The sequence below is a fragment of the Haliaeetus leucocephalus genome, unplaced genomic scaffold (genome assembly GCF_000737465.1).
Source record: "Haliaeetus leucocephalus isolate CR32 unplaced genomic scaffold, Haliaeetus_leucocephalus-4.0 Scaffold417, whole genome shotgun sequence".
Lineage (NCBI taxonomy): Eukaryota > Metazoa > Chordata > Aves > Accipitriformes > Accipitridae > Haliaeetus > Haliaeetus leucocephalus.
Genome location: NW_010972853.1, coordinates 9,436,419 through 9,463,895, shown reverse-complemented (window position 1 = coordinate 9,463,895; position 27,477 = coordinate 9,436,419). Strand labels below are relative to the sequence as shown.

Genomic DNA, 27,477 nt, shown 5'->3' with positions numbered 1-27,477 from the left:
AAAACCATGATTTCTAGTCCAGAACTGATAACAAGAAGAAACACCCCCCGCCCATACACCCCAAAAGCCTACATTCTTAGGAGATTCTGTAACTTTTATATTTTCAACATATTTCAACTGTACAATATATTTCTATGCAGGTTATCTTCTACCAAAACAGAAAAACCATTAAGCGGTATAAAAAGCAAAAACTGCAACTGTTTCCTCTTTCTTGACAAGCCACAGTAAGATATCAGCTGATCCTGGCATAATAACTGGCATTTGAGTAAAATGGAAAGAGTATTGGTATTTTTAAATAATCTTTTTATTTTTATCACACTCTTAAATATTGAGGTCTTTTTGCGGAGACTTTTTCAGCACTTCATCAAGACTTTTGCGAGAAACTGAGTCACACTGAGCCAACAGGAAACTTGGTCAGCTGAGAAATTGTTGAAACAGTATTGATAACAGCAAGTCTGTCAAATCTAATATATATCCCCCTCTACATCCATTCTCTTAAAATTCTAGCACTGCCTATAATTCAATACCCTGCCCTCCAAAAATACATTAACCAAACACTAATATGTTAAGTAGAACATTATGACTCCCCTTACCCATTACTATAAATTAACTTCCAGCAAGAAGACGTCCTAAAACCCATACTGACTGTTTAGCTCTCTTAATAAAGGGCTAGAGGAGGCCATAGTTCATAATGAATAGAGCAGTCTCTCACTGAGATTGAAGCATGAGCATGAAGGATGACAAAATTGCTCATTGTAATGACCCTTTCCCAAAACAGTAGCCATACCTTCTTCTGAAGCTTAGTGTGAAGAATTTCTAAAATCTACCATTACTGTTTATATTTCACTATGTCTTTTAGAATTTCAAATGGGATTAGAGGCATCAAAATAATACAAAAATCTCTCCTGAACATATTTTCAAGTTGAATTTATAGAAACTAGATTATGAAAACTCTGTTTTGCAGCCTTAAAATAAAATTCAGGTAATAATCAAAACTGAACTTGAATTTATATTTTCTGATTTTGTCTCTGAGGTGAGCACACTGCAAAAACAAAGTAAACCAGCAAAAACATTAATTTCTGAGAAAGTTTCTTCACTTATCAGTACAGGCAATAGATATGGGAAAAGCAAATACTATACCAGCTAAGTTTATCTCTAACTTATTCAAGGCAATCACATGCACATTAAATGCAAAACCTATTTGCAGAAGAAACTATCAACTCAGATGAAATGCAAAAGAAAATGTCACTACAGATGTGACAACAAGTGAAACATAAATAGAGACAGAGGGATTGAGAAAACAAATAAAAAAAAGAAACCCCTGATTGGCAAAGACTGTGAGCAATAGCAAGCAGTTTTCACCCAGGGAGACTGCTCTGCAGCGTGAACCCAAGAGTGCTGAATGGGGATAAACAGCTGATTCACTTCAAAATCACACTCTCAACCCAAACTAAAACAGTAATATAGACATACCCATGGAAGAGCAAAAAGATCTTTCTAGTTCTTCTTATATAGAGCAGAAAGAATTCAGACTCCTAATTTACTGATACATTTCAGTATCTGAAACAGCATTCAGAAAAGGATAAGAAATGAAGCAATAATATTTACATAATAAGCACCTACTACACTTAGTCTAGTGTTAAGCTTGTATAACTGTAGCAGAATTTCCCACTCCTTGGTGCTTCTGAGCTTTAAATGAAACTTTCACGCATAGCACTTTGGAGAAGAATACAGCAACGACTGCCATTAGAGAGATGAAGGTCCTAACTTGCTTAGCCAGCAAAGTCTAAATAAGAGCAATTGGCCAATGATGCATGGGCAGCTGAACAGCAAAAGTAAAAACCTTTTAAAAGTCAATGAGAAATTCCTACCCAAACAGCAGATGTAACTGCTGCCATAATCTATGGCTGATTTCCCATTCTTCTGGCACCTTGTACTAACTATACATCAGTCAACAGTTTTCCATCCAGTGCCAACTTTTGCTTCAGGGAAGTCAAAAGGCTTTATCATCTTAATCCAATGCAAATCTTTGAAGAAAACAGTCTTGGCTAACCAAAAATTCCCGAACTTTTCCTGTAGATACAATTTCAAAAGAATGAATAATTTTGCAGAGAGAACAGACACTTTTGAGCAGTCTGAGCATATTCCTCAGGACATGGCACACACACAACTTTGTGAGCTGAGAACAAAAATAAAACAAAGGGCCTTTGGAAAGGGTACAGTTCTCAGAATATTTTTAAAGTGGTGTCCTAAACTAATGCAACTGTGATAAACATCAGAGTGTTCATGTCACATTCAGTCTCACTATGAAGAGCTACAGAATTTATTAAGTTTCTGATAAAGATAGTAAAATCTAGATATAATGATGAAGTTTCACGTTTTCTATTACTTACGTTATTTTCAGCCTGTTGGTTTCCTGAGCCTTTACTAAACACATGTCTTCACAATATAGGTCAAAGTTTTAGCCAAAGTAATGTAATTATAGTCTTACAGTGTCTATTTCTAATTATACTGTGCCCTATAAAAAGTTAGCTGAGTAATGTCTCAGGGAATAGAAAAGATTGAGCATTAAGTTTCACCTCAATAGACACAAAAAAAGCTATAATCTCCCTATCGAAACATGGGACTAAGAGCTTGACACATGACAAACATCTTTTTTACCTTCAGAAATATTTAAATTGCTTAAGCCTAAAACTGTGATTGTAGAAACTTTACATTACATAGAATAGGGAGTGAAAGAAACTGAACAAGCTTTTCTCAATATTCAGAAATCTACATCCACAGGGAAAAAGATCTTTCAATTTTGCAAGTTAGATTTACAGTGCACAGGAAATGCAATGTATTATTTCAAACTAAACACATTTAGGTCATGCAATAATTCTAAAGAAGTTGAAACCCATCTGATTAAAAAAAAAGCATTTGCTTTTATTGATAAAAAAATTTGAAAGCACTGATAATTTATTGCTTCAAACATTTCTAGTGGTTTGTAAAATATTTCACTTTAATGGTGTCTTACCTCATTTATACTGGAAGGAGAGTTTTCGGGTATCAGCTTTGCAAAAAAAAAGACTGTCCCATTTCCTTTCCTCAGCTAAAGGAGTTACATGCAACCAGCAATTCAGAAAATAAGTGTCTGTTTAAAAGACACACAAGTAAGCCATAGATGATCTGTAACCCAATCCATCTTCAGTGCAGAGCCAACAGCTTTTGTTTTGCATGAAATATAGCAAATAGTCTGTTGCTTCTACCTGTGTTATTGTGCAGATCAAGTTTAGGCCTGTCTGCTCTTCCCTTGCACGTTCTGAGCTACAGTAGTGATTTCTCAGCATTCAGATCTGCTGTATGGTGGCTAACTGAAATTTCAGCCAACACTTGTAGACTTGCAATTAGCAAGGTTATTTTAAGCCCTGACCTAAGTCCCAACAGAATGTTTATGGCATTATGACAGGAAGGAATCTAGTATAATATCGGTCACTTGGTAACCCTGTAAAGCTGATCTCAGAGAGGAGAGACCCTCTAATTCACAGCATAAAAGTAAATATCTGACCCCCAATTTGCTTTGATTTTCATTTTTAAGCTTCGAATGGAATGGAAATATTTACTGGGTTAATATTAGGAAGCTTAGAATTTATTTTAGGACTTGGTAGATCATATGCTTGGAACAAATGTATTAATAGGAAGTTATGACTTCCCCAGTGGAGTGATTCATCACTTACAAAACAGCGACTGTTACTTTTGTAATGTTCACGTTCATAATAATTATCTATTACAATCTGAATGGGAGGAGAAAATCACTTACAGAGTTGAACTTATTACAGCTGGACTCTATAACAATACCCTTTAGTTTCTCCTTGGTTATCTTGAAAAGGGCTCCCTCTTCTGTACAGGCCTTTGGTAACCCTCTTTTGCCCTGGATTCCTTCTGAATTCTCTGGCTAACTATTTCAAAGTCATGTCAAAAGGCTCAGTCATACCTCCACACCCTCATTCGTTGTTCAGTCTCATGCCTCCCCCTCTCTTTCGTTTTTTTTTTTGTTCGTGGATCAGCTTTCTTGTTCCCACCCATCCTCATACTTCCAATAGCAGCAAATCTAACCTCACAGATGGAACCATGACAAACAGCTCCTCTGACTGCCCCAGATTAGAGCTATAACGGTCAGCCAGCTTTTGTGTGTGCACACACAAGACAAGATTTTCTGAAAGCTCCACAATCAGATAAACTATTAAAAGAAAGAGATTTGTTTGTTTGTTTTTTAAGAGAGAGTAAAGGGGCGGGGGGGGAGGGTGGGCGAGGGGGGGAGAGAACAAAACAAAACAAAACCAACCAAACAAAAATCCCCGCCAAGAAAAGTTATTGCTTCTGCAAATCATTTAGTAACTTCTACACATCACTAATCACAATGAAACTGCTCCCTTGATCTTGTAGCAAAATTTACCTGAGACAAAATGTACTTTTGAGGATTAGAATATTGAGAAAGCAATGGTGAAAACAACAAACTCATTTTGTCCTCATTTAAAAATGTCAAATGTATCTTAAGTTACATGCAAATTTGAGATGACATTCAAAACAATTGGCAACACTCTGACTGTTAGAGGTATCCCAAATAGAAAAATTTAAAATATGATATAGGCACCAGGCAGAGTCTTCAAATACATCAGAAGATCAAGAGCTACACCATTTATATACCTTCCAGATGGTCAACACTCAGAAGGATACTGTAGTCACCACAAATAGTACCTGAACACATACACACTTCTGAACTCTGAGTGTAAGGACAGAAACGTTACTGTCATGGATACACAACTACCTTTTTTTCAGAAGAATACCTTTATAAGAGAAGATTTCTTATGAAATATCATAACCTAACTATTTGAAGACATCAGGAAAGCATTGGCTTGTAATGCAAGCCATCAAAAACTCTAAGAAAGTTAAAAAAGATTTTTCCTCCCTTGGACATCCTCTTTTTTAAAACCTGGGAATCACAAAATCTCTATTTAAATAGATGTGCTTTCCATTTTAGATCAATTTCTGAACATAGAAGTAGGTTGACTTCTGTAGAAATTTTTTAAAAAGAGGGTAAATATTTCATTCCAAAATGGCAGGAAAATGTTTGGTTTCAGTGCTTAGTAAAAAAGCAGATTAGAACTACTGACTTCAGAGTAGAGGGGAGAAAAATTTGACTGAAGCAGCATTTCCAGGTTTGGCCACAGTTGCTTGCTCTGTGCTCAAAGGTTATATCCTACACTGCATTACCTGGTTTTACTCAGGTCGTTCAAAACAATGTTATATGAAGCTCTCTAGCCAAATTTTTAAAAAAATCATAGCTCAAAATTATTTCTAATTATTTCAGTTGCAAATTATTTCAGTTCCAGTTTCAGATAATTCTGCTTCGGCAATTTTATATCTTTCATAAGAAAAAATAAGAGTTTTCATCAAGTGCTGGTACTTAAATAGGTAGATACATAGGCTACAGTAGGTTTATATTCTTTTTACAATATGAAGTGGATTTCCCAAGGTTAATTAAACCCTTTATTTAATTTATATACAGCAGTGGCATGATACCTTGAGATGCTATGAATCTGCAAGGGATCCCTCTGGTTTGGTGCTTAACTTGTAAAATGCTGAGAAAGTATAACTGAGGATCAGTGGCTCAGTTCTCTCTTTGAAACTTGATTCATACCTGCCTAATAGCAGGAAATCCATTTCCTGTTGAATACCAGGTAACTGCAAGAAACACATCTCAGCATGTTGTTTGCATTACTAGCTGGTATTTTGCTTGCTGATTGCACTCCCTGTTCCAGGAGGGAGCTATAGATGAGTCAAGTTGGGTGAGAAAGGCATGTACTCTACTAAGGAATTGGAAATGGACTACCATCTTAATCAGAAAAGCTTTAAAGATCATTGAAGAATCCATGGTGAAAGAAATAGAAGCAGAAGAATATATGAGCTGACTTTTTAATAAACAAGCACTACACAGGAGGAGGATAATTCAGCAGAGCTGGATGGTTTCAACATAAATGTTCTGAAAGATCTTTATTGCTAGTAGCTCTGCACAACAGGGCACATTTCCGGCAAATTATTCTGGAGATGTGAAAGAAAGACGGCAGTCAGGAAAACAGCTCGGGGTAGAATTAATAAGTGAGTCATATGTTTGCCCTGAAATGCAAATACTTTTAGAATGGTTAGGTAAAATGCAAACATTCAATGAAGTGACACCGGTGATCAGCTTCATCACTTGTGGCTTGACTTATACACTCTAAATAGAATTAATGGGTGGGATTTTTTGATTTTTTAATAACGAGGGTTTGGGGGGTTTTAGTAAAAAGATATCAGAAATAAGATATGAAAGGCTTCTCATTTCAAACTTGTAACATCACTATAACTCTTTTCAATGATATACTGTTGTTTGTGGTTTAATTCCTATGTTTTTTCCCCTGTGCTATCTTTACCAACCAAACAGCCTACTTAATTGATATTACAAACCCCCATTTTTTATATAATAGACTAAGAATGCAGCCCTCATCTGCAACCAACCTGATCTTTTATGAGCTTGGCAAACAGAGCTGGATAACATGAGTTAAGCTAGTTTCAAGTTTTCCAGTTAAATAAATCTTCACTGGCAAAAATATCTATTAATTTAAATGAAAAATTTGCAAAGAAATGTGTGTACAATTTGGCTGGAAAAGTTTCTCAAAAGCAGAATAGGCTTTCTCTCCATGATATCCGGTTTGTATAAGTGACTCAATGTGCCTGATAAAAAAAAATAAAAATTGGTTTCTAGCCTATTATGTTTCTGTGGTTCTCAAGTGGGATGCAAGAGACTACAATTCCAATCTCTTTTCTCTTTGCTATTTACTAATTCACACAAGTGTAGGTATGCATGGAGTACATCAAAAACTTACGCACAATAATTCAAGAAGGGTATCGGGACAAGTGTCAGATGCATGATATTATGTTGTTCTGCAACTTTTCAGGTAAAATTCAGTTTGGGGGTTTGAAGATATCAGAATAGGATGGGTTTATTCTCCTACAGGTAGTATAACCAAGTCCAAATACAAGAGTGGGAATGTTCAAACTGAAGTTTCAACTAACTGATATTTTCATAATTTGCCCTAAAATTTTCCCTAAACACCGCCCTAAGTCACTATAAATAGAAAAGGAAAACACATCCATTAGAATCAACAAATAGATCAAAAGCAAAACAGATTAATTCTAACACGACAGTTTTTGCAGTCTGTGTATCACTGTAATTTAATTTAAAAAATGAAGTTTAACAGCAAAGCTGTCTCAAGTGCTGGTGCCACTGCCTGTATTTACATTTATTTAATGTCTTCAGAAAAACTATGTGAAGAAATGCACCTATGTGAGGCACAGAGAAGTAGTATAGATATTAACCTCTCCTTTTGATAAAGAAAACATCAATGAATAACGCCTTTGGCATTTTCAGTACTGGCATTTAAACCGGGAATCACTGAGAATTTTTTTTTTCACTGCATACCCATTATGTATCTCTTTGTCGCAGCATATCTTCCATTTGCACACAGCAGAGACTGAAGGTTTAATCTGTTCCTCCCTACATTTTCAAACTCTTTTTTTCAGAAAATAAGGAATTAAACGGGACTGCTTGGAGTGCACAAGTGTTGGCTTCCTATTTATTCTAGCAAACAAGTGCACTGAAAACAGATAAAGCTGCAGATTTCACTCACACTGATCAAGCTTAGTATCTTGTTAAAAAAATCCTCAATGCGTTACCATTACAAAGTATGAGTTGACATATTCAGAGATATGTATTGTAATTGAAAGCCTCTAAGTAGAGCCAGACTTGTCTGTTATAACATTTCATCATCCTCCTGAAAACCCAAAAGCTGAGTAAGGCTACTGCAGAGGAATTCTTTTTCTAAACTGCATTTCTAATATTTCACAGAGAATAAATAGCTAGACAAATGACAGTTTTAGCTTTTGCCCTGAAGGATTTAATCATGCAAAACTCTAAACACGCTCTTTCCTAGGAAATGAAAGGCTGGTTAAAACTGGTTTTCCTTCTCCTATTCCAAGTGACTGATTGCCACATTCCAGACATTTCTAGGCAATAGGATTACATCATTCAATTTTTTTTAATGGAAACAGCTGTTACATCCAATATTCATGACCTTTAAGTTTTCAATATGAAGTTATTCAGCTGTTCTTTCAGTCCATCTGAGTTGCAGCAAAATGAAACTGTGCAAAAGACCACACAGTTTTATTCCATAGTTAAATGAATGCACATATTGTTCCAAGGCCACAGAAAGAAAACAGAGCTAAGGGGAAACTGAGCATTCAAAAATCTTGGTCTTATCACTGCTTCAGTGGACTGTCAGCCCCTTATTCATCCCACACACAAAATCAGTACAGTATTTTGTTGCATATTTCACATTGCTTCTTACTAGGGTTTGATGTGCACAGCTGTATGTGTTATGTGTGAATAATTCTTATAGGGCTTCATAGAAGGAAAAAAAAAAAAGGGAAAGCACACACAGAGATTTTTAAGACAGAGCACAGATGCTTTTGAGGATACGTGCCAGCTCATGTAATCAGCCTTTTTCTGAGCTTAAAGTTCAGCCTATCTTACATCTTTTTCACTGGTTTGGTTTTGTTTTTTCAGTGAAGGAAAACATGAGTACATTCGGATAAAAGGAGTTTATTGTGTTTCTAATTAGAAACATATTTACATGTTAGATATTTAGATGGTCATTAACTTATCAAAGGAATTTAAACAAAATCCATTAGTCTACTTAATGCATAAGGGCATTTCTCATGCTAAAATTTTATCATGCTGGATATATTACATTTCCAGGATGCTTTTAGATTAATGTCTGCACCTCTTCCAGAAAACTTGTTCTGTAATAATGCTTACTGCAAAATATAAAAGCTCATTTTTATTAAAATAAATTGTGAAGTGTAAACAAAATGGTAAAAGAACTGTGCTATTACAGAGAGAAAGAGCTTGCCTTGGAACTGCCTGAGAGGGTGAGTGGATGATAACAGCAGTGGTCTCATGGATTGGTGGAACTGAAATAACTTGTTCTTATTCCTGATTTTGCTACCAGTTTATTTTGGACTTCAGTACAAGTCACATTGTGTGCGTCTGGTCTGCATTATATCAAGTATACAGTGGGTGTGATCATGCTAACTTGCACTGTATAAACAACTTTAAAATGGTGGGTAAAACCAACAAATATTAATTTATCCAATGACCCATGCAGACCTGGAGAAGCTGTAATTTTGTATCCAAGGAGAAACTTCTGGGATTATAAGCATCTCCATCTTCAGGGGCACCCTTAAGTTAAACACTGTCTCCCATTAGCAGGATTGCCAAGCTGCTATTTTTCTCATATAAAGCACTGCAGAAATTGAACGTTTCAAGGGAGTACCAGTATAAATATTTATAAATGTAAGTATATACATAAATGTACATGTTTCTCTAAGGGCTCTGTATCAGCTTTACCAATGCAAGATCAAGCATTTTATTTAGTAAATCTTATTATGTTAAATTTGACACATTAGTAACGATTTTTTTAGATAAACATTAAAAAAACCTTGCAAATTACTATTGATGCTCCAAAGCTCTGTGCATGTGATAACAAACTTTTTCTTTCCCCTCCCTTTTTTGTTTTTTTTTCCCCTCAGCAGCAACGGCAGCTGCTCGGATTCCTTCAGCTCCGGGCAGCACTAGGTGGTGCTGCAGCACAACCGCAACCGAGATCTGCCTGCTGGAAAGCAAACCGGACCCGAAGTGTCTCATTTAATAGTGAAGTTACTAAACATTCTTACTGAAGACTATTGCACAAAGGCTCTGGGTTTTCATGTTGGGCTTTTTTTTTTTCCTTCCTTTTTTTTTTTACAGAAATTCTGGCTTTCTAGGACACTATATTTAGCATGGTTTTCTCACAAATGCTTTATGAATAGAAAAAACGAACTAAAAGAAAATTAATGTACATAATAAAAGCAATTAATTACACACAAAGCCAATATTCTTGAAACTTATAATTTATGTCCTTTATCTTCTTATAGAGTGAACCAAGAAGATAAATTACAAAGATTTTCCTACAATACTTCGTGACACAAAACGTGTACCTTGTAAAAGTAATTTCTCTAACAGGGGTACAATGCAATAAAGACATTTTAATCCTTTATAAAAATAACTCAAGAAGGTACAACATTATAAACATGTTATTTACATGCTAAAAAGTAACTCAAACGTGTTATTTAACTCCGCATTTGAGTGCTTCCATACAGTTCAAGGGTTTCCCAGGAACATAAGGTTGCTGCCATGCACGTTTGCAAAACTATGTCCTAAATGTACATTAGTTCTCTGGCTTTCCGTCTATTACTAAATGCAGACGTTTTGACTTTGTGTAGCTTTTTTAATTTTTGTTCATTTTGGCCCTCGTAAAGTAGGCTTCTATGCACTGGGTAATTTCCCAATTGCAGCTGGTTCTGCAAAAGAGTAAAGTCTGCTTGCCTGGAACAGTTTGATGAAGTGAGGCCTTCAAAGAAGACCTGAAGCATTTAATAACTGCAGTTTAATGGAGAATTCTTGGAAATTCTTGTAGATGTCTAATTTATAGTTCTTTCTCAATTGCCATTTTTCACTACCAAATTTAAGTTGCCACCTTTCTATAAATGCTAATAGCTGTATTTCTTATTCAAGGCCAGATTATTCAAACAGCAAAGCAACAAAACCAAGATCCATTCAATTATGACAACTGAATCTTGGTCTTTAATAAGGCAACATGCAAGACTATGTATAAAACCTCCATTAAAGTCAGCAAGATCAGATTCTAGTAACGCAGGACCACGTGTCAACACACACAGTCAACCACTGACTAGCTAATTTGCTGCAGGAACATACCACAACCATACTAGAAACTCTTTGAAGCAGAAGCAAGTCCTACACCCTAAGAACCTATGCATTCATTGTTTTGAGCATACTAGCAAAGGTATTAAAGATTTTAAACTGAACCTTCTTTTTACTCTTCTATTGTCATAGAAATTACACAAAGCCAGACTGAAAAAAAAAAGGCACTAGAATGAAATAAGGCCCATGTGTAGAGAATGGCATTGTCCTCTACTTCCCTCCATCATTTCTAATGCAGTAAGTATTTCTTAAACATGTGCTCTGGCAGGCTCCTGCCCTCTCCATACAACGTGGCATTGGTCCAGGTTAAGAAAGAAAGAACAGCTTTTTGAAGTAGCAATTCAGCATGGTAGCAGATGACTCGGCAATATGCTTTGGTGAAGGACAAACGGGAAGAAGAAAATGAAAAAGGACAAGAATCATATGGAAGGTTTGAAAGACAGAAATTGTGAGAAAGAGAACCTGAAATGAGCAGAAAGGAAAAGAAAACAGAGGAGAGAGGCTGGAAAATAAAGCTAGCAACCAATAGCTAGAAACTGATTTACAACCTAACAAAATAAAACTGAGCTGGTCCACACCAACACATGTATTCTTTTGAATAGAGGAAAAAGTCTTTTTCAGCAGTCTGTGAGATACCTATATAACATGAGTTTTTCCTTGATAAGTTTTCCAGCAACCTCTATAACAACTTACAGGTGTGGCCCTGTCATTCTGATTTACTATCTTTTTCAGATCTCCTATATAAGACAACACAGTAGCAAAGAAAATCCAGCTAAAAATTAGGAACTAGCACAAAATTCACAAATCAATCCCAAATACCATAACTACAAAACTGAGAACAGTGGCTTAAATTGCAGTGGAGCTCACTATGAAGTCTATGCCACTCAAACATTTAGTTTAATGTTGCATTTATTTATTCCTTAGCATTAAAAAAAAAAAAACACCAAAGAGAAAACAGGGGTAGACATTGAGAGATACTATAAGTATTTCATTCATAATTAGGATCAAAAAAGAATCTGGAACAGGTTTGAGTCAGGAAAGCTGTTCTTGCAGATCTCAGCTGAAAATCAAAAGGATATAAATTGTAATGTGGTAAAAAACCCCATGTTTTCAGCATTCCTTACTTATTCTACCTGATGTTGTCAATATTGTCAGTATTTTGTGTTTCTTTGAAAGAAAAAAAATGCTATTCATAACGAGAGGTGCACTGTTCCTATGGAGAAAAGAGACTGGCTCCCTTTCCCTGTATACTTTTCCTATTTACCTCTGCTTTAATCCCTCGTACTAAACTGCTGGCCTAGATTCATAAATGTGGATACTTAAACTCCTCTTTGAAGACAAGATTATATTTGTGTTTGTCATATGCAAGAATCCATACGAGGTTACACACGTTTACAGGTAATGCACTGTGTAACATTTGCTATTTTAATCCAATGTATCAAAATTATCCATTTCAAGTTAAGATGCTCACCCCATGTGAAAAATAGGTAAAGAAGGGATCCTGCACCTGATAATGGACAAACAAATGCGTAACAAACTGCCCGGTCTTCACAGTTAAACCAGGCATCTGAACTTTCAGGAAGTCCCTATAAATGCTGTATGAAAGAAGTCCAGATGACCTCAGCAAAGAAAACATAGGATAGCTTAAATGGTACCACATCTATACAAATCCTACCATACTGCCCTTGGAAATATCCCTCTTCCCTTTATTTTATAATGAGTGTCAGGATACCTGATAATATTCTTAAATGTCCAGATTGTGAAATTAATTTATACCTCAAAAATCCTGGATTTAATGAACAGTTTTCTAGCCTTGTTTGCTTCTTAAAAATGTAGCCTCAAAATAACTGCTGAAGAGCAAATAAGAATACTCAGTTTAGTATTTCAGGTCTATGATTTTTAGAGCAGAGTTGACTAACAATTTTGCAGATATCCATTTGATGATTTTGTCTTCTAGCTGCTGGACAGTGCTGGGATGTAGTGACAAATTCCAGCCATACCTTTCATACAAGCTGATTGAGTGGTGTATAAACCATTTCACTCATCCCACACAGCTTAATAGCTTTAAAAATTCAATTCCTTTCTATTATTCTGGGGATCATTTGGATACTTTACTGTATCCAAGAGTACAGATACTTTGCACCATTTACAGTATAACATTGCTCTACGAGTATGATTTCTGCTTCCCAAAAGACATTAGCAATATTCTGTAATGTCAGAAGTTTTTATTCTGTCAGTGTACTAAATAGACATATAAACATAGAGTAGCCCTCAATAACTTTGAAGAATGAGGTGAAGTGCAAACAGAGAGATCTTACACACACACACACGAATTAAATGATGTAATACAGTGAATTGTAGTATAGTAGCTCAAGTATTTTAGGGCAGATAATTCAAAAGAATCTTGGAGAAAAAACAGAAATGCATGAGGAATAAGTGGATATACAAATACAGAAGTAGTAGTGGCATTGAATTTCTTTTATGGTATTATGAACATGATATGTACACATATATGCCCCTATATATATGTGTCAGTTATTAAAAAAAGCATATTTCAGAATGTCAGATCACAATCGCATTGGAAATGCACATATAAAATAATCTATTCCCTATACATTACCAGATAAATTATGATTAAATCTACAGAACCTATTCTGCAGAAACGTTACTTGCTTTCTCGCCTTTTGAATGTCTGCATAATTTGTGATCAAAAGCAAAGGTACTCATCAGAATGCAAAGAGATGAATGGCACACCAAAAGATAAGACTCTATATTGTAACTTGTATTAAGTCCCTTTTGAAGTGTGTAGCTACAGGTAAGGGCAGGTACAGTTGCAGGGCCAGCTGAGGAGAGCAAAAGCAATAGAGTCCACTGAAATACGAGATGTGTTTTCTCAGCTAATACACATTATGAAAAGCGAGTACACTGCTCAATGGGAAAGGGAAATTGCAATGTATTACTAGATTCAGTAGATTTTATATTTTGTGAAAACTTATGAAAGGTCTGTCAGAATTTTGGAGTGCTATGATTGCTAAGGCAGTGCTGCTTTATGCCTTCTATATTACATGTGTTTTCCAAAAAGAAATGGAAACACTTCCAAAAAAAGAAGTGCTCCATCTTTGGAAATGCAAGGACTAGAATCATAACTGACTCCACAAAAGCTATTATCTTCCTCCAGGGAATTGTTTAAAGGGAGAAAGAGGAGACAGCATTTATAAAGCTTTAACAGATGGAACTGGTAGGTATTCATTCTCCTTTTCCTCCCTGTTTCTGCACAGTCCATTGTAAATGGTTCAGCTACTGTTCAAAAAGAAAGCTTATTGATCTGTCTCTGGTTCTGCACAATGTCGCTAGAGACAGTTACATGGAACATGTTAAAATCTTCAGATCAAATCTTTTGGATGTATGTATGTAATACTGCTAATGCTTCTTTACACACAACTCAAGGAAGCATAAAACAATCCAAGAAAAAAATATCTATTGTCTATTTATACCTTTTCTGAAGAAGGTGACATCACCACACCTACAACATCAGTCAGACATTAGTCTGAACCTAGGCTCCTGCCCAGACTTGCCACACAGCTATATTTGTTAGATGCAAACAATGAGGCCAAGCTCCAGAGCAATCCTTAAGAAAAGCTCAGGCTCCAGCATGGTTCCCAGACTGGCCCAGGACAACAGATGAGGCTTGGGCAAGACCACATGAACTTCGTCTCCATCCTCCAGAAGACATCTCACACCTCAGTCACAGGATGGGTACTATGAATAGGGCAACATTTTTAATTAAATGTATAAACATAGCTACACAGACATGTCATTGCATTCTGCACAGGAAAATACACAACACCCTTTTACTGTACTTACTGCTTGTTAGTTGTAAGATTTTAATTGATTTACAAAGGAATCACGTCAATTCACAGATGGCTTTTTAATGGTTAACTATACAGAAATGGATTTCATTCTGAGGAACAATTCATATAATTCGAGAGGCAAATATCCAAGGATATTTAAAAACCACAAATTTGTGGAACTTGTTCTTACTAAAACGCAAGTGTGTTATGTTATTGAAATATTCATGTTGCATTTCAGGCATTCAGACAGCAATGATTCTATAACCTGAAATTTCTTCTGTCAGCTCTCTCATAATAAAAGCCCATCAGGCAATTTTAATAATAATGAAGCAAACTAAAAAATTCCTTACATTTTGTGCAATTTTCTGTGCCAGTTCTTTGACTGCTCCCTTATGCCATATTATAGTTTTTAGATATCTATTATGTGACATGGAATTATAAATTGAAAAAGCACCAAACCCTGCCAGTATGACTAATAAGAAATATGTCCACAAAGCCTACTGAAATATGCAAAGCAAGAAAACATCTGTAAACATAACGTTCACAATGCGGATCAGAACTAGATGACTTATAAAACATGATAATATCCTACCTTCTAAACTACATATAGACTCAAAGAAATCCTCAAGAAAAAAAAATCACCAGGAGGATTTATGTGGCACTGCTTTTTGTGTGTATGCTTCTGTTTATGCACACATACACGTAGATATGTATTTACATATATATTTATAAAATAAATTCTTTCAACCAAGTCACAGCTACCTTAATAAAAATTCCTATTGGCATTCTTACTTTCAAATAAAAATAATGATATAGTGTCAATGACCTTTAATTTTAAAAGTTGACATTACTAAATTTTACTCATACCATTGAAATAGTATTTATTTAGTTTTTTCCAGCAAATCTGGACATCACTAGGTGTTATTATCATCACATATACGTATACTAAACAACAAAATACATTCCCTCAGCAAATGTTTTGGTTAATTAATTTGCATGATGACTTAACATACAATATTTTTTCATCATACTGAAAATTATTTATATCATTACATCTTTATATCCAGCAAACATTTGTGTTTGAGTCAGATTAGGATACAGACTAGAGAAGACTGTAATAGGTAACATCTGTGCTGGAATTTGATATTTACTTTAATATTTCTCCAGAGACCATTGGTGAAGTACATTAGCTCATTTTCTAAAGCCTGTATTAGCATATTTTAACGTAGCAATGTGAAGTGAGAAGAGGGAGAAATAATTATTATATTTGGTCAGAGCACACTTACATGCATTCATGTATTGCTGAGATCTAAACCAGAAATTCTGGAATAAGTATATATTTCAAAAGTGTAGATAACCAAATGAGTGAGATTTTGCAGAGGTTTTATTTTTAGAACTAGATTAAGAAACTGAGAATGGTAAAACACCCACTTTATTCCTCATCTTAGAGCTCCAATTCCCTTTTCACAAGCAAATGTTCACCTTTCTTCTGAGTCTTCTGACTGCTGAATCATCCCAATGTCTATTTCAGGACAACCTTAAGACCTCCATAGCATTGCAGATGCTACTCTACTCTTAATATCTACACAACCATGAACTACATATTACCCTTCTATGTCCAAATACATTGCTCAAACTAATGAATGCATCTCTACCTTTGCAACAAGAGCACTCCCTTGGAGGGAACGTCACAGGTTGCAGTACTTTTGCTCAGTGTATCCTTACTGGTTTGCTTTGAAGAAACTCAAGCTGATTTAAAGAGCTGTTCAATCTGTACCCTTGCATTCAGGGGAGGGCTTAGAAGCTCCACACATTGTTCACAATTCCTTTCCAAAGGCCATACATATGGACCCCAAATGAGTCATTAGGTAACCTATGCCTTCTTTTTTTCCTTTTTTAAAATCTCTTTTGCCTAAGCCCAGAAGGGATATCCAGTGCTGGTGTCTTCTACCATTCCAAGGAATATTCAAAAGTCCCTTTGTCACAAGAGCAGTAATTCCAATCTTTTTTGTTGGTATCCTTTCCCTGCTCTTCTAGAAAGTCCAAGCTTAAAAAGGGTCCAGCACAGTCTGTAACATTTATTATTTATTCATTTATCCTGATAAATTATGCAAGCCAGATCCTCCATTATTACTGGAGTTAGCAGTTAAGTCCTTTCCAGCTCTTAGCTACTTTCATTCCCTTGATACATAGATAACTAACGCCAGACTAACCAAGTAGTTCTCACTTTTCTACTCAGAAATTATATCACAACAGATGGGAGTTTCTTATGGTTTCTCCATTTTTTCTTCTTTTTATTAGCTCCCAGTTCTTTCATCCTTTTATTATATTCTAACCAGCAGCCATCTTAATATGATCCCTCAAATAACAACCAGCTTTCTTTCAAAGGCAACTGAATCTCCAGTAAAGTATGTATGCTCATTCTGTGTTCATACTATGTCTCCTATGGTACCCTAGCAGACAATTAGAGGACAGTGGGCTTGCATAAATATGGGCTTGTTTACTTGTTTACTAAATACTTACAGAGAAAGAAAATCAGTTTTACTTCATTGTATTTGCACAGACTGAACAATACCAGCAGGAGAGGGGGAAAGTTGTTTTTTTTTCTATTAGGCTGAATGGCACAGTTTAAATCCACCTAATTTTTTAAAAGTGTTCTCTTAACCTACCATTATATGCTTTAAAAAAAATAATTCTCCATGTGCATTAACTAAACATTAAAGATACAAAATTTAATTTCAAAATTGCAGTATTATCTACAACTACACTAGATCATAATTTAAAATTAGATTACAAATGTTGGTGTTTATTGTTTTTTCGAAGGTTACTGTTGAAAAACAGATTGTCTGAATATTAATAAACCAATACAGTCACTAGCAATACTCAGGTACTCAAAGTTAAAAACATGTAAAAGCCTACATAGGCTTAACAGATACTCAATTAGTATAAAATATTTGTAACACCAAAAATGCTTTCAGCACTGACAATAATATATAACTAGCAGTAATCTAATGCATTCATGTATTTATTGAGAAACGTTATAAGCAATCAGAACAGTTGGGGTTTTTTTTTCCATCAGGAACTTAAGATTGGGCCTTCAAGAATGCATTCTTAACAGACTTTAATGGTCAGAGCAGAATAAACATTAGGACAGAAGGTAGGCAACAATGCAGTCCTGAATCATCTTGCTCAGTTGCCATTTAGCTCATAGATATCTAAATAACACAGGTATAGCTCTGTTGGTCATTCCATTAAAAGTTTCCAGCTGCCTAAAATTTCGCATTTCTGAGCTCACACTACCAACAGTCCTGGCAAGTCTGGGCAACTTTGCACCTAATTTCTAAACCTAAGTACCTAGAAAATTGACATTCACTTGATCATCATTTTCATCCTTGAAGGCACTGACCTGGTAGGTGAGCACACATTTTGCCTAACACCTCCAGGATTGCACTCTGTGTAGAATAGAGCATTAGTCTCTGTTTATGTTTGATAATGTATAGCCAAGGGATTAGGACAATTTTTGAGGGACGTGAAAAAAAAGTGGGTTTGCTCCCCTCAGGCAGAAGAGAGTTTAGCCTAAAAGCTACAAAACAAAGGTGACTTTTATAGGCATGGTGTTATTGTAGTAAAGCATGTTAAGGTGCGGTTAGCAAGTCACATCTTTTTCCTTAAAAACATCAATCTCAGCAAGACTGTAGAAATGACATACAAGTTGGAAGGCTTCTAAACAATGTGATTGCTTGACCAGATAGAGTTTGAGAAACATGGATTTATTTCTGGTACTCCATGTTTGCCATTCTGGCTTTTTTCCAAAACAGGGAAATATGCTCAGGGCACAGAGGAAAACTTAAAAAGTAAAAAAAATGTAGGTACATTCAACTACTCAGAAAATAAGAAAAGCTAATAAACCCAGATGTTTGATGTTCAAGCCTGGACTGTAAGTAAAGGGTAGCCCCTGCAAAACCCAGCTTCAGAAGGGTTAATCTGTATCTACCAGCATTTACACTCAACTGCCCTACTGAATGCTGTGATTCCACCAAGCTCTTCAGAGGCAAACTAAATAAGAATACAACCTCTTAACCAACCAATTGCTTCCTTTAAATTGTGTATGAAATCTTGTGTTTACAAAGTACAGAACTATACATATAGCAGATATGTTCTGCCAATATATAGACTTATCAAGCTATCATTATAGCATTATAAATATATATTATTATATATCAACTCCTCCTGTAGAGTTCCTTATGAATGCCTGACATTTTTGGAGTGCATAATATATTTGGTCTGAAAAATAACTTGAATATAAGAAATATGGTAGATCCTACAAACAGTTAAAAAAAAATCCACAGCAAATCTGTTTTTATCCAAAGAAATCCTATTATCCATTGGTTAAATGCTAGGTGAATTAAGGCATATACAGTTGCCCCACTGAGGTTGTTGGGATAAGTGCACAATAAATTTAGTGTTTGACTAGAGGCTTAGCTAGAATGTGCTCTTAACCCTAACCCTTCCCTCCAAAAAAAAAAAAAAAGCATTTCACCAATACCAGTGTAATATAAACATATTTTACATGTTTATATAAATATATTTCTCTGGCAATGTTCCATATAGATAAATGTATTTATTATCCAGCCTTTCACCATACTTCCATAAGCAAACTTCGTTTTGATTTGCAGCCAGGCAGGTAGCATATTTTTGGCTATGTTGTATTTGTATAAAGCCTCCTGGCTTAAAAAAAAAAAGAAAAAAGAAAAAAAAAAGAAAAAGTCGCATCTGCAGTCTGCAGTTGCTTAGATTGTAATCTACAAAGACTGTCAAATCTTTGGAATCACTATGCATAAAAAGCAGTGTAATACATGATATGTTTATAGAGAAATTACTATTTGTTTGGTGTTTAAGTGCTTCACAAACATGACCTGTCATCCGATGAGATTTTGGGTTGGATTGGGGGGGGGGGGGGGGATAAGAGCAAAGTTATTTTGTATCTATTTTCCTTGAAATAATCTAACACAAAAATATCCCATATGTTACATAAAGAACCAGGAACTAAAGTTTTCTTACCAAATTTGCGGTAAAGAAATCCTGATACTCAGAACTGTGAGTCTGCAATACAGCTGCAGTTAGCACTTTCTTTTTTATATTTAAAGTTAACAAGGAGTTTGAAGATTCTGAATAATTTTTTAATTGCTTCAAATCTGCATTGGAGACCGAAACCTCGACTTTGTCAAGAAAATGCTCTTTAAAAAATTCTTCAGTAATTTTGGTTTTACTTATGTTTGTTGATAGCATGGAGAATATTTTCCATCCCCCTCAGCATTCAACTGAAACATTCAAGCTCCTTCAAACTTTAAACTTTTCAGCTTAATTTTCTCAGACAAGTTTACAGCTTTAACAGGATTAAGGAGACTGAAATTTGTCAAATGTCATTAGTTTAAGAGACTCCCTTCGAGATGCAGTCCTACACATTTAGGACATGTTAACTAGTTCAGTATGAAAGAAGTTACATTTTCCCTGTGGTTATAGTCCACTTTCATTTTAGGAGGTTTTGGGGTGCACATTCTGTCTTCTAGCTATAGACAATCTAAAATAGTTCTCAAAAACTGAAAATCACATTTCAGGGTGGCGATATCATATTGCACAGACCACCCTTAAATGTTTGGGTTTGTTATCTGAATTGCATTTCAATGATGTTTAAACTAATTTTATTTCATATGCAACCTAAGGTGACTTCTTAGTACAGGATTGTTAATAGTGCCAAAATCAAATAATTACCATATTACTGATTCTCAACCTATTTTCTAGACCTGAGACTCTCTGCAAATAACAACAGTTCCACAAATTGATGTGCAACAACTTGTTGATCCTCAGACCTAAATAAAATAGTATGTGTTTAAGTTGTCTCCATTGAGCTACAGGTCATAGTTTATAGTCAAATATCTACTTTTATAGACACTCATACTAACACCCACACGTGGAAGGTATAAAACTATTTGTCAGAGAAATTTGTTTCATGAAACATAACTGTTAAGCACACCCAGAAGTCTTCTGAGAAACATCTCTATGAATTTGAGTCATTATTTCCCTTCACCTCCTTTTCAATAACAACTCTCATAAATCTGCATAGCAACCTTTCACTTGAAGGATCAGGATCATATCTTGCCGGCAAGCAAAACAGCTGAACAAAGTTGCAGTCAACCTCTCCAATTAAGGTTTTCTTTTCACCTGTTGAGTATAATGGTTATCTCTTGTGTCAAGATAAAGCAGTCCACACAGTATTTCCACTAGGAACTTCATCTATACAACCTTCTGTAAAGACCGCCAATAACATCTTCTGTGATTATTTGTAAAATATCGATTACATTATGGTAACACGATGAGGCTTAATGCTTCTCCAAGTTCTCTTATAATACACAGTTGTCTGTACAGTCTAGAGATTCAGACTCTAGAAAACTTCATCTGTGCACTTAAAGGTGGTTTAGATAGCACAGCTGAAAAGCTGTACAACTGCAGCAGCAAGGTTTGTTGTCACAAGCCTCAGAGTAATAAAGCCATTGAGGGTCATCAAACCAAAGGTGAGAAGAAAGAATAGCCCTGTTTCTAATGTTACAGAAAGACATGTGGTAGATGTGGTACTTCAGCAGTGCTGCTAGCATTGAATAAGTCCTTTTACAGATTATGACAAAGACATTCTGAGTTCCAAAGTGACTTATTTTAACATCTGGAAAAAAAACAAAACAAAACAAAACTGATTTTTGCTCTTGAAAGGAACTGATATAGGAAAAGAAAAGTTGAAAAGTGCTCAGAAAAGTAATTTGGTCCACCCTTCAGTATTTATTCAATAAAACCAGCAATATTTAATACTCTTTATTCAATAAAACCCTACTAAATTCAAGAGGAGGGGATGAGAGGGAAAGACACCTACAGTACCCTGGTTTTACATTTTTTCAAAATGCTTGTAATGGAATGAAAAAAGAAATAACTTGTATCTAACAGCAGATATATTAGAAACTAAGGCCCTTTAATATCTTTCTCTGAGAATTACTTACACTCTTCTCTTATCCAGGATTTAAATAAAAGGAGAAAAGCAACTAAAAATTCTTTGACCCACAAAAAAGTGGAAACAGAGATAGCAAAAGGATAATGGTTACATGATATTTTACCTCTACCCAAAGTTCATTAAAATTTTGTTGTAGGAGTCAGAAGGAAAGAAGAAAGATCCAGTCAAGAGATGTTTGAGGCTGACCCAGGTATCCTGGAAAAAGATGACTAAAGTGTCTCTACTTGGAAAGAGAGAAAAGATCAGTGGTCCGCAAAGATCTAAAGACACTATCATAGCATAAAATGTGTTTGGTTTTATGTAAATACGTAATACATGGTTCAGACATTTAAGTCACAAAGCAGGGGTGGAGTGCTTTACTCCACAATTAGTTAGAAGCTAACAGACATCTCAAATACAGAAGATTATAGTAGATCACCCAAAATGACAGTTTTTTTCCAAAAGATAGAAAGCAGTAATCAATGAGTTGAAACATTAGATCCTTCCCTGAGAGGGTTAAGGGATATAAAGTAAAGCAGAAGAATAGGACATGAATCCAAGTTAGACCTCAGGAGGATTCCAAGAAAGAATTTGCTGTAAAAGCAAGCATATTTTATTCAGAATAAAAAAGCTAAATGGATCACAAAAGCATCTCAGCAGGTTAACACAATACAAGGACAGAAAGCACTTTTAGATTTGCTTGTAGTAAAACCATAATTTTTTTCATCTCTTTTACAAATATTTGCAATTGGTAACAGCTACAGTGAATGTGTTAGAGAGATGTAAATGCATCTTAGTAGAGCTTCAGTTAAGAGTGATGACCAGATAAATGACTAATATAAGGCATTCCAGACCCTGGAGAGTTATGATTCATGCATCTAGCTTACTGAAGCACTCATGTGAAGCTGAGCTTTCCAGGAAATTTCCCAAGGGACTGCGTAAGACAAGCCTCCCACTCATGCTGCATAGCTAGTTCTGAGAAAGGGCATTGCAAAAGCGAGAGAAACAAGTATTTTCAATGAATCAGTAGTGGCTAGTAAAGCCCTAAGTCTTGTAGCATGAAAAGAGACTGGCAACAAACACCAAAATCACCAGGGAACAAGCCATGAAAAAGAAACAATGGTCTTGATTACAGAAAGAGCAGAAGCACAGACAGATCTGCAACAGGGATACAGAGCAAATATTCACAAGAGAAAGAGATGACCTGTTTGCCGAGCAATTTTTCCACGGAATAACATAAAAAGTCTGCTATGGCCTAGATCCTCAAACCAGCCCTGTCACCACAAGCCAACTGACAGGCAGAAGAAGGAAATCAACTTTAAGCATCCAAAATTAATAGAAAGCTGCATGAAAATGGAATTGGAACTCTCTTGGCTGAGGAAAACAAAATATGAGAAAATGAAAAATTGTTTGCCTTACTCCTACATTTGCAGTTCAAAAGTTCTATTCAGAACCGTAATATTCTATTATGTTACAGACTTTTATCCTGAGTCTTTATCATTCATTATTGTCTTTATGATTTGGACAAAAGAGTAGAGAGAAGGCTTCTTAAATTTGCAGATGACAACAATATGTGTGCTTGTAGGAGATACTTCACATACTTCAAACATACCAGAAGACAGATTTGGAACTGAAAAAGTCACAGACACACTTGAGAAATGGAAGACAAAAAAAAAAAAAAAAAATTAAATTTAAAAAAAATGAAAAAAAGCAAAATCCTACATGTAAAATTTCACAGATAAAATGGATAATAGAGAGAGGTGAAAAACCCATAGTGAGCAAAGTATTTTGGGAGTTACAGTGAATCACAAGCTGAATGTGAATCAAACATCTCCTGCTGTTGTGAAAAAAAGAAAATACTAAACTGATATGTATTGTTTGAAAGACATGTGAAATACTTTTTCCAGTCTACTCAGTAACGGTGAAGCTTCACATTGAGCCCTGTGTCCAGCCTGGGCACAACAATTTCAGAAGGACCCAGATCACTTGGAAGGAGCCCTTCAAGGAGAATTAACAGAGCACAGAAGAAATAAAAAAAAAAGAGGATCTATATGAGGGTATGGTTTGGGTTTTTTGCTTAGCCAATTTTCATTAAGTTATATAATGTAAGAGGATACAAGGATAAACAATTTAAAATATATCTAAAGTCTGAATAAAAGCCACAACACTTGCTTTTACAGTCTTATTTCTTTTTTTCTGTATACAGGCTTAAAGGTAAGCAGGTTACAGAAGCTCTGTATTCCTAATATGTTTAAGACTGCTGCATTTTTTTACTACTACTTCAGAAGTTTTTGAAAACTTTTTCTTTTTACATTACTTTGTGAGAAAATTAAAAATATATCAAATATTTTAAAAATATCTTCAAATACAAGTCATTATCATGTACAGACACAGATACACACATGTATAAACACACAGGAAAAGAGCACTTCCCTGTGAGTCCAGGGTCTGTACACAGAATACTTGACAGCCTCAATGATAGGCCCCTCCAGGCTGATGAGCCAGATACTTGCAGATAATTGAGATTCCTTCATGTTATTCTTTTGTCCTTATTTACAGTTGCATTAAACCAGATTTCTTCCTAGTCCCAAACAATCCCTAGGTGCTACAGCAATTACTTACATGGAAAAAAACATTAGGAAAGTATTTTAAGAAATACCATTGACTCTTGCAACTTCACAAATAAATTCTAAAAAGGAGAAAACCATGAGGAATGCTCTTCATTCACTGATTTCCATTTGGAAAGAAAAATTGTAGTGGATGTATGAGGGTGAGTTATATGTACAGAATAGTCTCATTTCATAAGCAGACACAAATTAATTCAGCTTGTGCTCTGAGACAGGCCAAAGCTGTGTGCAAATACCATCCACAAGCTCCACAGCCCTTTAGTTTCAGCTCAGCGCTGCACTAATACGGCCACAAGCAATTCCAGATCAAAACAGGCACCGAATCCAGGAAGATTTGGTATGTCTGCCTGCAGAAATATCTTTTAGGCATATTTGCTAAAAACCTACTGCACATTGTGGACATAGCCCTTTATGTCATCAGAAGCTGGCAATGTCTACCCCAAATTTTTCAGAAAAACAGTGGGACCATAAAAAACTCATGATCAGCTTTCTATTTGATTACAGTACAATTGCTCTATGGTTAGCACTGCTACACAGAGTTGTATTTTAAGAGAGCCTACAGCTCCAGTCCTAAAATAAATACAAATAAAATACCATCACACTGAGTATGAAGGAAGACTATGTTCACATAAACAGGTCTCAGAATGCAACTCCGAAGACAGCTCAGTCTGAAGAGATAACTGCCTGCTATTTTTGGAGATTGTTTGCTGCCTTCAAAAGCATGCTTCATCTGCTGCAGCAAACCAAGCCATGCAAATGAAAGTACACATAGAGTCCCAGACACTATTTATTTGAATTTCACCTTGAATTTCCTTAATATCTTTCAAGATTCAACACCGAAATTTAAATCTGGGACCAAGACAGAGATAATTGTTTAAAGATACTTGTGTTCAGTTGACAGGTTGGGGGAAAGGAGATTGTTGCTCTTTTAGTTTACACAAAATGTAGATTTTGGGGGGACAAAGTCCAGTCTTGCTAATGCATTTTGTTGCTCGGGGGAAAAAAAAGGTTGATTTACTGGCTGTAACTGCTTGAATCTTACCACTTCATATTTCTTACCAAGACTCAGATTTGAAAAAAAAATCTACACATTTACTATTCTGTGTGTAGTTCCACCTGAGCTCAATCTCCAGTGTAACCTTTACATGACTGAAAGGCCAGATATTAGACCACCTTTCTACCCTACTGCTTCTGAAACTTGCTTAGTTTTCAAATGAGCAGCCATGCTTATTGGGACACAGATTTGGGAGTTTTAGGTACTGAAGTCCATTCAAATCTGTGGGAATATTTCTGGGCACTTCTGAGATCTCTGGTCAGGTTACTGTTAGTGTATTAGCTGGTCTTCAAATGTGAACATGTTCATTAATATGGTTGTGACCATTGAATTAAGTGATGAGTAAATAATGTTGTAAAAAAATCTGAGAATGATATGGTACCTATTATCTCCCTGAAAAGTATTTAATTCACTTCTTAACACAGGCTGTCAGACATGCTATGGCAGTTATGAAAAGCCCTTTTTTTTTTTTTTTTTACTTTACTAGTAGCAGAGTTGAGCAAATGACCTTCACTGAAAAGTCTGCAGTATAAAATTCATCCTACCTTCAGCTGTACTAGATGCACATCCACATGCTTGCTATCTGAGTCCTGCTGGACAGAGTAGGTCAGATCCCTGACTCTTTCAGACGTCATCCGAAGCCAGGTCTCAATTTCTGGCAAGTGGAGAACAATCTTCCAATCCGCCCCAGTGTGTAGAGGAGGTGGCTTTTCATACTGCTGGCCAGAATCAAGCTCCTTCATGACATCCTCTTCCCCATCTTGTTCCACTGTAGGAGTCATGTTTATGAGCATGGGAGATGCATCAGATGGCATGGGATCCAGTTCTTGTGTTCTCATGGGAGAAAGTGCTACATCCATGGCTAACATGGGAAACTCTAAACCATAGTTCTTTCCAAAATAGCTGCAAAGTTAAAAAGAAAAGAGATTGCTGTTATGAGACCAAATTTTACAGCAAAAACTTTCACAAGACAAGGAGTAAATGGCAATGTCTGAGAGGTATTGTACTTCTAAATAAATTTTTCATCCTGAAAATTCACACTAGATGTTCAAGAATAAATAGAATTGTTCAAATTAACTTTGTTGATTTGAACAACTTCTTTGTTTGAGAAAAATAACAAATACTGGTTTTCTCTCATTGCAGACAATCACCTTGGAAATGACAGTTTTCATTGATTAAAAATACGTGCTGATTTGCTACAACTGCAAGATAAATAAACTGAGCATTGACAAAACTAGCAGAACTTTACTGAACTCCACAAGTTAATATAGGACTGGTATTTGTGAACTAACACATATGAAAACATACTGCTTGGCTTTAAATTTATGACCAAACACAAAATATCTCAAGTTTTATTCAAATTTCCAAACTGTCCATTTAACTATTGATCACGTACAACAAAAATTTTGAAGGCAAATTTGAAGCAACTATTGAGGACACTTTGTTGATTTATTGTAGGCAGATTTTAGGTCTGAAGTTTAAATTCTTATAATTATGTTTAGATTAAGAACTGTTGCAATAAGCAGCAACTCTACCAAAAGAGAGATAAGAATTCCAAATGTCAAAATATGTACCTAAAATTAAAACACCATTTTACAAGCATGGCTTTATTAAAGCCCAAAAGCTGCTTCATCAATATACACTTACCAGGTTCACTGGGAAAAGTAAATAGATAAAACGTTTTACTTTGTAGCTCTTTCTCTAGCTGTATGTAATACAGAAGACTGCCATAAACCCTACGCCCAGGAACAAAAAAATACTCCACTTAACAGCATGGACCTGGTTTGGAGCTAAGTACCTAAAGCATTATGAAAACTTTCATTCAGTAGGAGATGTATTTTTTACCTAATTTTGGAGTGACCCAAATTTGACACATGCCTGCCTTTGACATACAACTTCCCTAAACCTTATACCAGCACTTACTTGCTTCTTCAATACTTTCCAACCCTAAGCTATATTCAGTAAGTCTACTTTAAGAGAATTAGGAAGATTAGGTCCTTTTAAAGCTGTTT

At 35.5% G+C, this 27,477-nt stretch overlaps 1 protein-coding gene across 1 annotated transcript in view; it reads right to left on the bottom strand.

Annotated features, from left to right (window-relative positions):
- The window catches only part of AKAP6 (A kinase (PRKA) anchor protein 6), a 226,514-nt gene extending 200,189 nt beyond the window's left edge, over window positions 1-26,325 (bottom strand). The window contains exon 1 of the mRNA XM_010574289.1: window positions 26,011-26,325. Coding sequence (XP_010572591.1) covers window positions 26,011-26,325 — 315 coding nt within the window. The remainder of the gene's footprint in view (window positions 1-26,010) is intronic.
- Window positions 26,326-27,477: the final 1,152 nt, after the last annotated feature.